The sequence below is a fragment of the Rhamphochromis longiceps genome, linkage group LG10, assembly GCF_057381845.1.
Source record: "Rhamphochromis longiceps isolate RC_006_pf linkage group LG10, R_longiceps_female_GT1.1, whole genome shotgun sequence".
Taxonomy (NCBI): Eukaryota; Metazoa; Chordata; class Actinopteri; order Cichliformes; family Cichlidae; genus Rhamphochromis; species Rhamphochromis longiceps.
The window spans coordinates 23340846-23357446 of NC_140566.1; the positions used below are offsets into that span (position 1 = coordinate 23340846).

At 38.6% G+C, this 16601-nt stretch overlaps 1 protein-coding gene across 3 annotated transcripts in view; it reads right to left on the reverse strand.

Moving 5' to 3' along the window:
- LOC146660947 (rho GTPase-activating protein 26-like) overlaps positions 1 to 16601 on the reverse strand; it is a 93125-nt gene that overhangs the window by 16215 nt on the left and 60309 nt on the right. For all 3 annotated transcript variants that reach the window (XM_085421019.1, XM_085421021.1, XM_085421020.1), the window contains exons 11-21: positions 14999 to 15093; positions 13381 to 13459; positions 12554 to 12590; positions 12298 to 12363; positions 11224 to 11298; positions 11012 to 11096; positions 9775 to 9833; positions 4601 to 4706; positions 2834 to 2993; positions 1893 to 2031; positions 1046 to 1229 (exon numbers count right to left, since the gene is read on the reverse strand). In XM_085421019.1, the coding sequence (XP_085277145.1) occupies positions 1046 to 1229; positions 1893 to 2031; positions 2834 to 2993; positions 4601 to 4706; positions 9775 to 9833; positions 11012 to 11096; positions 11224 to 11298; positions 12298 to 12363; positions 12554 to 12590; positions 13381 to 13459; positions 14999 to 15093 (1085 nt within the window). The remainder of the gene's footprint in view (positions 1 to 1045; positions 1230 to 1892; positions 2032 to 2833; positions 2994 to 4600; positions 4707 to 9774; positions 9834 to 11011; positions 11097 to 11223; positions 11299 to 12297; positions 12364 to 12553; positions 12591 to 13380; positions 13460 to 14998; positions 15094 to 16601) is intronic.

The window sequence follows — 16601 nt, forward strand, 5'->3', positions numbered from 1 at the left end:
ACCATACCAACTTTTTAATGCCATACATTGAGTTTTAAACTAAAAGTGCACTGAAAAAAACCAAAGTCACAATCTTTTAGAAGTTGGATTTAAGGTGCATCGACTCCACGTGGGACATGTCATCTGCTGCATGTCACCCTCTCGTCAGTGAAGAAAGGGGTTTATGACTGGATGTACGTTTGCCACTTTTGTCATGCTGCTTTGCAACAGATCATGAAAGAAAGAAAAAAACTCAGCTTTTGCACAGCATGACAAATATCAAGTACCATTTATGCTTTTTCATTGTATCAAAACCTGCTTGGCTAGATTATGCAGCAGCTATTTTTAAATTTTATTCATTCAGGAGAAGCAGACAGCTGCAGAACTTCACCAGAATCCTTTGGGATTTATATGCTTAAACTTAATTGATTAGAGTGGTTGTTTTCTTTTGGATCTTTTAGAGTAGAGGAACTTGCAGCAGCGACAATTTGTGCACAGGATGTTGATGATCAGATAAGGGAAAATAGATATTAGTTTGTATGTATATTTGAAGTTAAATGTTTTCATATTTGTGCACAGAGCTTTATCTGCTGTACCTCATATATTAATATGTTCAAAATACCCTTTAAAAAACCATTAGACTGATAAGTTATCTTTACTACCTTAATTTTCTTCTTAAAATTCTTGTTAATTTTATGTAAATCACCAACTCATAGATGCTTTCAGTGAACAAAACAAGTCCATCACAGCTGTCACAGGGCGAGAGGCTGCGTACACCGAGGTCGCTCACATCTACTGCCGATTTAGAATCATCAGTTAGCCTGAGAAGCATGCTTTTGGACTGTGGGATTGAGCCAGAGTCCCTTATGAAAGATGCACACTCCACACAGAAACGTCCCAGCTCTCCAGTGCATTCGAATCAAGGACACTCTTGCTGTGAGGTGACAGTGCAAACCACCACACCACTGTGCCATTTTAATGTTTAAATCGAGTGCACATATTTATGCTGGTGCATCTGTTAGAAACTACTTGGGTTAACCTTATTTCGTAATGCTGTCCTACTCACAGTGATGTGGGCCGGTTCTGCCGGCTGTCCTGCTCGCCATCATTGCTTGTCAGGCTGTGTCTCGGGGTTCGACCTTGGCTGCTGCTGCTGCTACTGCTGCTGCTGCTGTTACAGTTAGCAGACGAGGACACCGAGTGTTGCAGGTCAGCAGCTGTGGCGTTGCCAACACTGTTCCTTTTCTCACCTGTAAGAGTAAATGTGTGAGTGATGTATTCCTTGGGGCTTTCTCATTTCATAAAAATGGTTTGAACTATTTAGAAAAACTGGCAACCACTCTCATCTGAGATTTTTAGTAGATGCACTTATGGTATTAGTTTGAAAATCCTACGTTGAATCGTTCCTGGGTTATCATATTCACAAACTCTGGTGTCAAAGCCACCCGTTCTTCCGCTCACCTGGCGGTGTGACGAAAATACTCCAACAGCCTTTTACAGCTGAGAGGTAAAAACCTTGCATTCTTATTTAATGTAACAGATTACTGACCTTTAGGGGTCACTTTTTTTGTTTTTCACCAAGGCTTTTAATAGGGAGCCCCCCCTTACAGCATTATTTTGGGTGCTTTATTCAAGAGTACGAAAGATCATTATGAGGTTTACTTATCAAAGCTGTTAGCAAGGAAAATTCCGCTGCAATCCTGCATGTCTGACAAACTTCCTCCCTTTAATAGGTGGCTGAAGGAATTAGGATTAGGAATTGTTCTGTTTGTTGTTCGGTTTGTTTGGTATACCTGTGTTGTCTATGTTTTAATGCAAACAAACAGATGCTTTTAAAAAAACCAAAAATTAAATAAAGAAATCCTAAAATAAATAAATAAATCATTTGCATGAGGTCATGTCCTTCAGCTTACCCTTGTGGGAATGTGTCGGGGTGTGGAAAAGCGTGAGTGGCCTTTCGCTGCAGGAAGGAGTTTTGCTGTCTGTGCTCCTCCTCCTGGGCGTTTTCAGCTGCGTGTTGGACAAAGAAGAATTCGGCATGTCTCTGAATATCTGCACAAACAAGACAATCAGAATTAAATACAAACTAAGAAACAGCACAGTGCATAAATATGTAAATAGTGCTTTGGCAAATTTAAATTTGATTCCAGTGATATAAAAGCAAACAATAATTCACCGCCCTTGCCCATTACGTTGAGGACAGACATTAATTCATTTGTGAGCAGAAGCATTACACTGAATATTAGTTCCTGGATTTTTTTTATTTTGCAGCAGAGCTTCAACCATTGCAATTACAGAACACTGCAACAAAGCTGCTTGCAGCTGCGTGTGAAACGTCTTTTAAATGAGAGTAATTACACATGTAGAGATTTAACAACAGGGGACATTGCTGGGTCTAGTCTGAGATTTGTGGCAGTGATCATGGCATTACTGAAATTTCCTTCCACTTTAAGTACAGTCAGGAAAGTAAAATCCCCACGACGTGATAAAAATAAACACAGGCAGTAATTTTTTTTTTTTACCTCCGCCTTCCTCGAACCGATTACATAAGTCTATTAGTTTTCAAATATGCTTTTTAGTTTGTTATTGCAGGCTGTGTTAATCGCCTGTGACACTGTACATGCTTCTTCATTATGGTGAGACAAGCGTGTTAAAGATTTTTGCTTTCTTTTACTATATTTTCACACATTCCAGTAGATACAGCAGTAGTCTGGGAAAGTCAAAAGACTGAGGAGTGCCAACTTGAGCTGTGTGTGTTTGTCTATGTGTCTGTATAAATACACAATGTCTGTGTAACGGGTGCATTTAATCTCTCTGCAGTTATGCTACTCATTAAGGTTATGCATCATCTTACCCTCTCATGGTGCTCTATGAGGATCTCCACAACAATGTTCTGGAATTTAATGTCCATGATGGCTGCAACAGTCTCCTCCTGTGGGCGGAGCAGAGTTGGTCCAAAGACTACACCCAGATTGGCAATGGTCATGAGGTTTTGTTGATGGTGACTGGCCACACTATTAAGGTTACACAAAGAAAAGGGCGACACAGTAAATCCAAATTAGAAACGTGGAACTTGACACGATTTGAAGCTACAGTTCCTGACAGTTTTTTTCTTACATTAACAAAGTCTCACATGACGCATCACTCACATAATTATTACCTAAATATACAGCCTCACTTATTTTACCCATTTTCAGGAGAAGCAACTCCTATTTTTTTTCTCCTGTGTATAATAACAGAAGTAACACTAACATATATGAATAAACAAACAGACAAAAGAAACAAATGAACAGGAGGAGCCTGCAGAGACTTTATAGAGCTTACAGGAAAAGCAAATGTGTTTTCACTGCATTCAGAGCACAATCCTGATTTCAAAAGCTGCCAAACAACACAGGTTACAAAAAAATTAAAAAAAATAAGAAACTCATATAAAATGTAAGAGCTCAGTAAAGATAGATCGGCACATTACCTAAGCAGTCCAAAAAAATGGCATTAAAGCAGGAAAATCATAATGAGGGAGAATATGTTAAACCTGATTGTGACATAATAATACATTTGGCTTACACTTACGCTCTCATTAAATCTCAACCATTACAAACCTCATTGTATACACTGAACAATGCAATAAATCTTAAATCATACATGAACAAAATGACACAGAGAGCTGAGCTACAGTGTGATCCAGCCTCTACCTATAAGCCTGTGATGATAATAGCTATTGGCAGCTGTAATCCACTAAACCCAGGTAACGTGTCCTCGGAACTCTCTGCAAATGCGTTCACCTACATGTGGTTTAAATGCGGCTTATGTCCTCATTACCACAGATTGTATCATGCTGTTGCTGTTGAAGAAAAGCCAGATAAAGCCATGGGGGCTTAGATGCGGGTTTACACTGAAAACACAAAGCAAGTTGGGTGCTTTGGAGAAATAAGTAGACTTAAGCTAGCGGTATCATGCTATCTCTGCTTATGTGTTACAGCAACTTGCAGAATGTGACCTGCAGAAAGACAATGGGTTTTATTCACAATTTCTCTCACCTGTACAATACAAAGCACCACTGCATGTGTACAGTACAGCAGCATCTAAAGCATTGAAGCAAAAGTCTAAATTGTGACAAGGGGTTTTACTAGGTGGGTGAACTTAAAGTCGAGCGCTAATCTTGCTGGGAAAGTCGGGATTGGCATCAGAAACAAGTAAAGTTTAAAATTACATTACATAAAAAAATATATGTGCAATTTCTTAACCTTTTAACCACTTTTAATCCAATTGTAAACTAGACACTGAGAATAAGGTCTGATTAACTCTTCTTGGTACTGACAGAAATACCTGCATCCGGCCACTAGCTCGTCTTTCTTTTTAAAGGCCCAAGTCCAGAAATAGATTTCGCCTAGTGGTTAGCGGATGGGTTTCTATTTTCAGTACACACAGCATTAGCGCATGTGGTCAACAGATTACGCTGAGCATTAATTCTTTTGGACAGCAATTAAGCAAAGAAGCATTATAGCAATTTAAATGGAGTCGCTAATGCTAATAACACTACACAGTGTTAAACTGCTTTAGAAATGAACAGCGTATAATGCAGTTACACCTCTTGTCCCATGTGTGCAATTTTTCCACTTACTTGGCCAGGTGCTTCACCAGCAGCTCCAGCATCTGTCTGTTCTTCTCTGGTAGCCGGTGCACTAGCGCGTGGACCTCTGTTACTCTAGCCTCTGGATTGTCCATCTCTGGATAGAGACACATATTAAGACTTGAGAGATTCAAGTGTGTCGCTGATTATTATATCTTTATTGACACAAACAAGCACATACAAAGCCATCAAACAGGTAATTTTGCAACCATGCAAGGCAGTCGTGATGCCTTTTTTATTTTTGTTGTAGACACTAAAAAGCAGTCATTCCAATACACGCCACAGAAATTAAACAAGTATACCCAAGATTTCAATAAAATAAAAGTCTGAATAACATCCAGACTCGCTGGAGTTCTTAGATGTCACACAGATATTTCACATCCTTTTTCCTGTCGCTACAACCAACTATCATCCTAACAGTCTTAAGCTGCTTATATTCTTTTGTAAACACATTGTTTTCCAACAATAATTAAAAATCAGACCCACATATGCCATCTTGGCATTCTATATAATCACTATGAGTGATATAATCACTATGAGTATCAACCTGCAGTTCTATGAAAACGCACCATAAACTCATGTTTGTGCCATTTTTGTGAGAAAAAAAAATAGTCCAGCTGATTTAGGAAACCAACTGATGCAATGGGCTTGAGTGTCATAAACAAGGTTAGGTAGGTGATAAATATTCAGAGGGAATCAGGGTTTCTGTGTACCATTGCCAAACTAGTTATGAAGCGCATATTAAAACGTTTATCTCCACAAGATGCAGAGACAGAGCTGAGGATGCATGTGGGTATTTATTGGCACTGTGTGTTTAATACTGTTACAAAGTGGAAAAGCTCCATGGCAAGCAGGGCAGAACAGCCTGTTGCTGATGAATAACTATAATAACTCAAGCCTGCGGGGCTAGTCAATAAAGAGATGACAGCAGACTCACACTATATCAACCTTCAGGCCCCAGCTGTCAGTGCCAGGCAACGCTCCCACAACTGACAGAGCATCTTATACACAGGCAACCATAATTTTTATTATTTTCTTACATAACTGGGCTGGGCTCCAGCAGACACACATATATACAAAAAAAATAAAAAAATAAAAATCAGCATTCCTTATTATGGTGTCCACGGCTTTACACACATGCACAAAAGGACAAAAAAACAAAACTTTGTTTTTCTTTAAACCTCAGCCCAGACATGTGTAGTCACAGCACAGTACGAATACACATTCGGTTTTACAGTACTGAAGACCTTTAATTTTATTCGGAGTAGATTTAGGACACCATCAAACGCTTTCTGAATTTAATAAGAGTAGGAATCTAGCCAAGCCAACATCAACCACATCCCAGGAGAGAGATAAACAAGGAAATTACACTTGATTCACCAATAACCTGTTTTCTCATTATTGAGGAAGCTGCTAATGTGATGCAAGTTGAGTTTTGGGTGCTTTTAAGACCGTAGGGAAGCAGTTACTTACATCGACGGATCAAGATGATTATGTACAGCAGCCAAAACAAATCCATTGTTAATATGTCAAATGGCACAAACATTTGTTTTCAATCGTCATTCGGTTGTTTCAAACATTTAACTGACATTTTGAAAAGACTTCAAGCTCTAGCATTAAAACTGGAAGCAAGACTGGGGATTTAGAAATATTGCTACTACCAGCTTTTCTTCTGTTTTACCTCTTCATCTGCCCTAAATATCCACAAAGACACACTGCTCTAGTTACTAGTGTGTATGCACCGCTAGCAGCAATGTAACAGTTTAGTCTGCAGAATGTCTTTATAAACAGCCTGTGTGTCTTGCCCATGCTGGTGGTGACTGGCTAATCATTAATCCTGCTATGGTGTTCACTGGACACAATGCTGTTCAGCCAGGATGCCAGATGAGTCAGTCATTTAAAATGAGTGAACAGGCCAATATGTCTGAACTCACACAGGAGTAAGTGATTAAATATAGAGAAATATCTCACTAGATATAGTGATTAAAAAAATAAATTAAGAAAAATCTGGTACATCTGTGACTGATGAAGTGGTTTGCTGATGTCACAACTGAAGGATGATTTTTAAACCATCTTCCATGACCCGCAACTTTAATGTTTAATTAAAGTTTAATGTATCCTGGCACGCATAATGTACCAAAATAAGGATTAAATCATAGAAAATGTAGGGATAGAAGAAAAATATTGCAAACATAGTATAATGTGTTTATAATCTACAGATCAGGGTATTTCCTGACCTATTATTTTCCAGAAATTTGCCTATTCAGCTTTAAGATTATCTGACACTTTTGTAGAAAAGGCGGCAAACAACTCAGTCTATCATGCATAATCGTGCTTTAGAAGATTAATGTCAATTAGTACTTGCTAAACAGGAAGAAACAGTACTTGTTAAATTGGCTTCTTAAAAAAATAAGACTTTGATTTACGTGTCACGGAGATGAGGCTCATCTCAGGTCTTTCTTATGGACTGCATTAAGTAATGCAAGTGAATAACGTTTGGTAGATCTTTGTAGATGCCTTACAAAATATCACTCCTCCTAGTAGGAGTGAGAAATAAAGCCCAATTGGAAGGAATTCTGGTGATGTACATAAATATTAGACACAAGATGGACAGAGTCAGAGCATTTTCTTCATACACTTTATACTTTCTTTTCTATTCTGTCTCTCGTGAAATTTGAGAAGGAGGAAGAGCACGATGCAATATCAGATCTTGTGGGCGGAGTTGGTGAATACATGTAAAAGAGAGGAGAGAAAAAAAGGGAGGACCTAAAAGAGAGAGTTCAAATGAGGACGCTGTCTTTAAAAAACACCCTGCTGCTTCGGCAGAATTCCACCTTGGAAAAAAATTCGAAAGCTAAGTCACACAGACAGAGGCGCCTTCTTGCACATATGCATTCTGAAAGAAATTTATGACGTCAACCAAACTAATGAGTGTCGCGGAAAAGAGGTCAGGTTAGGCACACAACTGTAAACTTATACAGCAACTTCACAAACACAAGTATTTTTTAATGATTACTAAAAAACCATAATCGCATCCATTATCACATGGGTGGTCCGCCTTGTTTTCAACCGAGCTATCTTGGTAGACTTATCTGCCATCCTCTTTTCCTTTCTCTTAATACACTCATAAAAAACAATCTTCATTGGATTCACTGCAGAGCCTGTCTTGGTACCGTGGCCAGAAACAGACAGTCGTTTCCTGGACTTCCTTCCTATGTCAGCTTGGCATCCTATACGATTAGCTACTGCCAAACAAAGAAAACAAATCACTAAAGCATCCTCCAACACTAGAATTGTACTAATCTACTTTGTCTGTGTCGAATATTCATTAAAAAATAGGAAGCAGCTACATGGATAACCATGGTTAATCGACCCAAGCAAGCTAAACTATGGTTAAACAGAAAAACAAGGAAATCCAAATGAACAGATTTAGCAAAGGAGGGGTTCATGCAAAGTCTCCATTTCATGTTCTAAATCAGTTGGTGCTTGCAAAAGTTTATTTTGTAGCCTAGCAGCCTCATGACAAGAATCTAATACACTGAAATGATTGCCATGGCTGTTGGAGAGTTCAGGCAATCTTCCAGGCAGCTGAGGGTTTTTTTCTTTTAATAAAATATGTTTCCTGACTCAAACCACACCCATCAGGTGCAGTTACCAAAAAGGAGCATTTTGCAGCTGCTATGTGATCCACTGAAATTCAAAACAGTAAACCTTTAATTGGCTGTCCGTTTCTGATAAGCTCTCCAGGCTTCTTATAATATTGTATAACCCGCACCGGATAGACAGAGTTACCAGTTCCCCGCTATGTATGTATATAAACTGTTTAATTAAAAACCGTCTAACAAGACAGGAACACCATAAAACACCTTATTTAGAGAATAAAGAGAGTTTTTCAGTGAATATATTGTCTCTCTCCTAATTCTACTAAAGAAGAAGGGAAAATAAACAGCAACCATAAACTTTGAACTACTTATAAACATATGGGAGCATATTAAATATTCTACCAGCAAAGGATTTGTGGAAATAGAACATCTCTATGATAGTAATTCAGAAACCAGAGTAGTTCTAGATACTCTGAGGCCTGGTGAACTGTTATTACTGCTGTCAATGTGATAATAGAATAATTATGAATTTCAACTAACCAAATTTAGGACGTTTAGCCTATTTTCCTCTTTAAACACAGCTGATCATATCCAGCGATACAAATAACCATTTGCCCAGCTATGCTATTTAACTATTCTAAAGACAGTGGTCTAATTTCAAGACAGATTTTTTTTTTCTGCCTCCCTGGGAAGCGTGGTCTACAGGACATCGCCCTCTTTTACCACATCTGGAAATCTGCATACAGGAAAGGAGGCACCATGTTAATGTACTGACATTAAAAGCAGAGTTTCAGAGTATTTATGAAACTCTGTTTCATAATTCTCGGCTCTGCAACGTGTTCTGCAATGTGCATTGCGCCACAATGGACAGCGGAGTGTGGCTGCTGCTCCAATCAGCCCATCACAGCAGACGCACCATCGGCAGCAAAGCCAACAAACCGTGTGCACAACATTTAGTTAGAAAACACTTATTTGTAAGACTCTCTAACTGTGAGATAACAGCCACGCTGCAATTTAACAAGTTCAAATAAGAAGCTGCAGGTCTCACCTTCTAGGGAATCCTGATGTAGATAATCAGTGTTTAACACCCAGGAGGAATACTTCCTGGATTTTTGAGTCTCCTGTAAAATCTGACTCTCTGAATCTGAATTTTCATTTCTCTTTTACATAGTTAGAGGCAGCTTTCACACTGGCACAGCTGTGAGTTTTAGCCTGTTGAAAAGTTGGCATGGAGCAGGATCCGAATCTGGGTCATTCCCCCAACACAGTGTCATTGTTTGTTTTTGTGTTTGTGCAAGACTTTTTATTCTCAGAACCAACATAATGCAAAATTTCACCAACTCCAATCAACCATTTATAAACTGAAATGAATCAACAGGATTAGCTTAATTTAAAAACAAACAAAAGCTATTTAAGCATTGTCTAGTCGATTTTTATCCAAGGTAGCCTTGAAGAGAAGTCTGCACTATTTAATATCAAGGTTGGCTTTAAACAACTTAAACAGCTTGAACAGACATTTTGTGAAGAAAACGAGATATCAGGAGGCAAAAGGAAACTACTCACTGGCAGCTTTTATAAAGCTCCTCTGGTACTGGTATGTCATGAGAGGTGCAGGTAGCATTCTGGAAACATAAGATGTCAGGAGAAGATTATCAGCAAGGAAAATGGAACAAGAGCTTAGGATTGGCTTCTCTGGAAAAACCAATAAATCTGAAGAGTTCTGTACGAGCACTCATCTCACTACAGTTTGGAGAGAAATTAAAGGAAACACCAGGATGAAGTGTCTTAGTATGGTATTGGACCACCATGTGCAGCCAGAACAGCTCTAATCTGCCTTGGCAGTCATTCTAGAAGTCTGGAACTCTACTTGAGGAAGGAAAGACTATTCTTACAAAAGATACTCCTTCTTTTTATGATAGTGGAGACTGCTATCTAGTAGCTTAGACCAAAATAATTCCTAGGTGTTTAGTTGGGACATTTTTTCTTCAATTTATCTTTTTCTATTTTCTTCACCTTCTGATATTTTCTCTCTACACACCAGCTTGACATGAGCTTTCTCCTACTGCCTGATGTGAATAATGGCACCTGCTGGTCTTCAATGAGGCCTGACTTGAGGTCTTGATGGTGTAAATGGGTGTATGTACGAGAGAATTGACAGCAGGTGTTTCTATAAATCTGTCTGTTTATGTACCGGCGAAGTGCTTGCGGGCAACCGAATGAATACGAATCTTTGTATGCCTGTGGATTTGTGTTGTGAACAGCATAGATTCATTTAGCTACAGCAGATTGAGCACAGCATGAACACCTCTGCTACTCTCATTCCTTCCTTACATTTTCTTTCCATTTCAGCTGCTCATCTCTGGCTTCCCACAATCACAATCCTTCTCTTATTGTTGCACCGCACCAGAGGAAGTAATTTAACTATAACGTGCAATATAATGACCAGAATATCGGGCAGTTTTGACACAGCATTAACTCTGAGTAAATAACATATATAAAATAAAGAAAAACAGACCACAAATGATAGAAATGACAGCAAAATCAAGCAAAATATATTCAGGCCAGAGGTCTTTTTAACAAGTTATTATGTGATAAGTGCAGAAAAGTGCTATAATTTAGAATAAGAGGAATAATTCCAAGACACAAAAAGCACATTTAATTCATTCATCACGGTCACGGAGGTTAAAATGCACTCATGCTCGGTGAACACTGGAAGAATTATTTTTTGCCAATAATTCTTAGTAGAAGAACAAATGAAATCACTGTGAGTTTGCATTTATGTAAGAGTTTTCGCACAAACCTGAGATAGTGCTTGATAGCACTAGTTATTGTTTTAATCTCCCACTCTGGGCTTTCCAGCTCTACGTCAGCACACGTCTTTGGATCTGATGGACAAAAATATGAAGAGAAAAAGAAAGAAACAAAAGAGATCAATTTTTTAAAAAGATATTCTAGTTACTGTTTTGATACAATTTAAACATGTGCTTTTTATTCATGTGCTTCAGTGTTTACCCATAGCCAAGCTCAGTAGTTTTTGTATTTTGGAGTTGACGCCAGCGATTCTGTATAAGCCCTGTTCATCGATACCTGAAGGAGGAGACAAGAGATCATCTGTAACTGATATGATAAGATCAGGACTTTATGATACTACAAAATTCTCCCTCAAGCAAGCACGTGGAGATTTCAGCAAGGGGATTTTTACCAGCGAAACTTTAGTTCCTCTACTTTGATAAATGCTTTAGATGCTCTTCTGTATGTGTTAAAGTGTTATTAATGTACTACGATGTGTCTTCCTCTCACCAATTTAAAATCGTGCCAAATAAGGCATGAACAGAAAAAAAGGCACCACATTGTTGTGCTTTGATGCACTTTTTTGGCATCAGCATGAAACTCATATAAATTTAATGTGTTTAATCTTTATCTGTCCCATTGCAAACCTGTCCCAGCTAAGAAATCCAAGGTTACCTTCATATATAAGCTAAATACAAAACCACCTGACAAAGCAATGAAAAGGTACAGAGTGACCAGAAATGGGTGCTCTTAGTGCAACAGATAAAAAGAGGTATTGATATTGTAGATCTGTAGGGAGCGATGTCCAGACACATCAGGAAGGTTTAAATCGCACTCATAACTCCTGAACAGAATTTCAATTCATGCAAACCAATGTTCTGCATTATAAAAAATATTCATTTAATTTTTTAGATTATTTGCAATGATTTTGGTGCAAATATTTAAAAAAAAGAGAGAGAAATAATATTCCTAAAAATTCTATTTAGTATCAAATGAACTGAGAAAAACTTCAGTTCTACTGAGATAAACCCTTAAAAACGCATGGCAGCATTGAGAGCTTTACGGTGACTGCAACACTGAATGCAGTAAAAATATTCACGAGAAGACTGTAAACAAACAGTCCACAAACAGTATTATCTTCTGATATTTATTGAAACTATTGTCAATGATTTGGATACAGCAGACGATAAAGTTTATTGGATAAAAAAATACAGTGTATCACAGCAAAGAAGCAAAAAGATTTACAGAGCATTTAAAAAAAAAAAACAAAGGAAATAACGTGGGTTGACACTGTACCTCGCGTTTCCACCGCATAGATGAATTTTTTCATCACGTTGAACCCAATGACATCCAGCTGGGCCACTGATGGAGCGGGAAGCGACAAGAATGAATCTGAGCCAACTACCGATTTGTTTTAACGTCACTAAAAACACAGTGTTCCAACCTAAAAGTTTGTTGGCACTTTTTTAGGCACAAGTATTATTAGGTCTTATATATTAATTGAAGATGGCAACGATAATCAACTCAATCCAAATAAATTAAAGACACTTACTGCCTTCACTCTGGTTATCTTTATTGAGGTTGTACACCTGCAGAAATAAAGAACAGAACACTTCACAGTTATGCTTAATTAGGGAAGCAAACGTAAGTACATTACCAGTGTTTCACATGCTATAATATAAATATAAATATAGATAAATCTAGTTATGCAAGCATATAGTCAGGGTTCTTTAGGGAATATCCACTTATTATTTCTATCAAAAGTCACATTATATAGAAAATACAGTAGCTATGACTCTAATGCTCAGATCCATCCTTTTGTCTGCTGCTGGTATTTCACAGTCATGATCTGTGGCAAGCTTGTAATGACGAGAAGTAGGAGCCAGAGAACAAGATCGCCAGCATTTTTTAATTTTATGACCGTTCCCCTGAACTCTGCAACCGCGTGTTCCAACTTGTGGTGAGCTCCTGAATGTGGATTACCTTTGCACACTTGAATGCAGACATGAGAGAGGTGTTGGAACAAGAACACATCTGAATAAGAGCGTTAAAATAGACTTCCAGCCAAAGAGCAAAAATGCTGTACACCGAGGAGGTATAAACCAAGTGCTGAGGAAGTTGGTTGGCAGAAAGCTGATGTGTTGATTGTTGTGGAGCATAAAGACCAAATTATCCCTCTCAGACTTATGTTGTGTCTCTCTAAATGTGACCAGACGTGGACAGCATGTGCTGAGGAAAAGACGCAGAATTTGAGCCAACAGTTTTCCAATTACACCTCGTGGTTTGTTTAGCTCTCATCCCATCCCCTTTTCTGTCTCGGCCTCACTCTCCTGTTTGTCTGTGTCACATGAGAACAAACTGGTAACCATGGCAACCTACCGGTTCTCTCCCATCCATGGCCTCCATCCACAATCTACGGTCTTCTTCCGACAGAGCCTGCATGGTGATCACTCCCGGCCTTCGCACACAAGCAATAACAGGAAAGGCACATAAGCTTATCAAACATACAGGTGAGTTGCAAACATTAGGTGTTAGATCATCAAATAATAATACTCAACAAATACACACAAAGACAAACATGTCGATAACTGGTGCAACAAGGGGCACCTATAAATCGAACCACAACTGTAATAAAATCATTGTATTTAAATAAAAAGTTTATCAACTAAAGAAATTCTTATGAAGGTTTTCAACTAAGTAGTTATATGTTCTAACTAAAAACTACTTAATAGATGTGCCCATTCTTAGATAAATGCCAGTCTTGTTCTTTTTATAGCAAAACATATTCATTTATGGGTGCCAGAGCTATGACTATACTACTGTGTTCCAGTAAATCACATGATCAGCAGCTCCGATCAGATTTTTCCCCTTAAAAGGATAACAAAAAGATGACGAATACAGCATGAAAATTCAGCATCTAACAAGAATTCATTAGGCTAAGCAGCGAAAAATCATCCACACAGGCAACGTGTGATGCGCACGTACTCATGATTTAAACTGAGACCAGCTCTTCGGAGGTTATAAAGCCTGAAAATCGTAAAAATCCTTGATAACAAAGCCGGCTCTGTTAATTCCATGATTTTGTATTTTGCATAGAGAATATGTAATGTATTGCTCCTATTACCGTCTTCTTCATACTTTTCGTTTTGTGTGCAATTTTACTGGCCTTTGTTTTTATTTTGTGCTGCTTTAAATTCTGTGTTTGCATGGGAAACTCATCACAGAGATGATCACCGTTCCCTCCTCTTATTCCGAGTCACTGTGACGGAAGAAGAATGAATAAGCACTGACGCAGTCTGTAACTCTGTCAGTGTAGCCACTCTTCCCTTTGTGTTATAAACGCCCCCTCCTTGTGTTAAAAGCTCTGTTAAAAAAAAAAACAACTTGTCTATAATGCCAAACAAATGATTTATGCCGTCTCTATTGCTCTTGATAATTTGCTACATTTCCCCCCCATCAGGATCCTGCAGGAACGAGTCTGTGTATGCAGTGATCAGACTGTTTTGATCAATTTGAAGATTTATGTTTTAGAGCTGGCTCTCTAAAATAAACCTGCTTCACGGAGCATGAGTTACTGTACCACAGCAATCTGTCCCGCTTAAGAGTGAGACTGCTTTGTGTTCCTAAAGGACCTGAGTTAAGCCTAAAGATGGATGGTTAACAGATAGGCAGGGTGTGATAGAGGATAGCTGAAGTTGTGTGTGAGTGGACAGGAACAGTGGAGGCGGTATAAGAAGGGAAATGCCACAGAGGGCTGAGTCAGACAGGAAAAAGAGCCTCAATCTTCAAGCTCACACCAACTGTGCAGTGCCCTCATGTGTTGGTTCGCTGTAATTACATCCTGCTTTAAAAAAAAAAGGGGGGAAAAAAGGAAAAAAAGCCCATGCTAATCCTGAGATTATGAGCTGGGACTGAACCACATTTAACCAAATCTTTCATATCGATGACACATAAAGTAAAACCCGGTGAAAAGAAAGCTGGGTGAATATTCACTAACCTGTCCACAGCCTCCACATCGAAACAGAACCGCTTTTCTATCGAGTCCGTCTTCCTTCTGGTGCACGACTTGAGAATAAAGCTCTCTTCCTCTCCCTGACACAGCAAAAGCAAGAAGCAATGTAGTACATCAATAACACATGAAGAGCATTTAAGACATCATAATGCAACCATACTGTTTGAGTGGAATTTAATAGCCAGGACGGTAATTTTCAGCTCCATACTAAGACTAGCTCTGCAAGATTCACTGATTAAAATATTCTGTACTTTTCCCATATGGAGTCTTGGTGCAGGTCGTCAATATATCCTGTCTGAAAGGAGCACATTTAGCTCCCTTCCTCCTCTCTTTAAGCCGACTTTTTTCTAATTGGCTGCCCGTCGCAAACAGAAGACCTAAATAGCAGTTTATTCTGTGCTCCAAGGCTTGTCCGATAAGGCGTATTATACAGAGGCAAGGGCAGAAAAACAAACAAACAAACAAAAAAAAAACCCCAGTATGTAGCATATAGTTATTATTATTAGAAATGAATCACTGGTTGAAATATATCTTACGTTGGAGTAAAACTGAAGATTTAGCATTTTAAATTTGCCTTGACTTCCATTTTAGAAGTAAGACTTGCTGTTTGAACTGAGCAATGAATCATATGTGCTTTAAAAAGAACAATATGAAGAAATAGACACTATAAACTGATGTGCGGGGAGTGCCATCTGGCAGTTTTATAACCAATATAAAGGATTACAGCAATATTATTTCCATTTCACACATTATCCATGAGACACTCAGCTTGTTAGCTTTTCAAAAGCTTGGTTTTCTTATAAGTAAAGAAAACACAGACAGACAATGTTGCTACCTGTAGCAACAATATTATACAATTTATGCTATGGTGACATCACTTCTTTTCAAAGGTAGTAACAATTGTTAGGGTTAGGTATACTGGTATACTGGTTTTGAATCTGCAAGCCTGCTGGGGCCTTCATGGATTCTTTGTGTGCCTATGCTGGTTCTCTCCAGATGCTCCTGCTTCTTCCCACAGCCTAACTTAGTAGTAGTAGTAGTAACTAGTACTTAGTTTTATTGATGATTCTAAAATGGCCACAGACGGGGAAGAAAATGGATGGGTAGATGAGTGTGATAACTCACAATCTACAGATGGCTACACACTCTGGTGTCATACCAATTCAAAGTACAGGTTTTATTGCCATACTCTAAAGCAAAGCGCAGATGGGCCAGGTTTGATGTCATTAGTGAGTGCTTTTTTTTTCTTTCAGTGCAGTCCACCTACTATTTATTTGCTATTTTGGATTTCAGAGCTTTGTGTTAAAGCCAAAGGGTTTTCTGTGACTTTTAATGTTTCCAAGTTTCCTTCAGTTACTCAAAATGAAACTGTGGCAACTTTCTCAGAACTGAGCTGCACTTCGGGCTCATATCAGCTCTGGCTTAATCGGTTTGTAGGTGGAGGGCGATCAGAGATAGGTCTCTGAGAAAACAGCTGGAGACAACATTTTCTGCTTACTGCTGCTTACTCAGAACATTATTCACCCACACTGCACTCTCACCTATTAAGGGTGACGTGGAAGAAGTCGTTAGCACTTGCTCGTAAAAC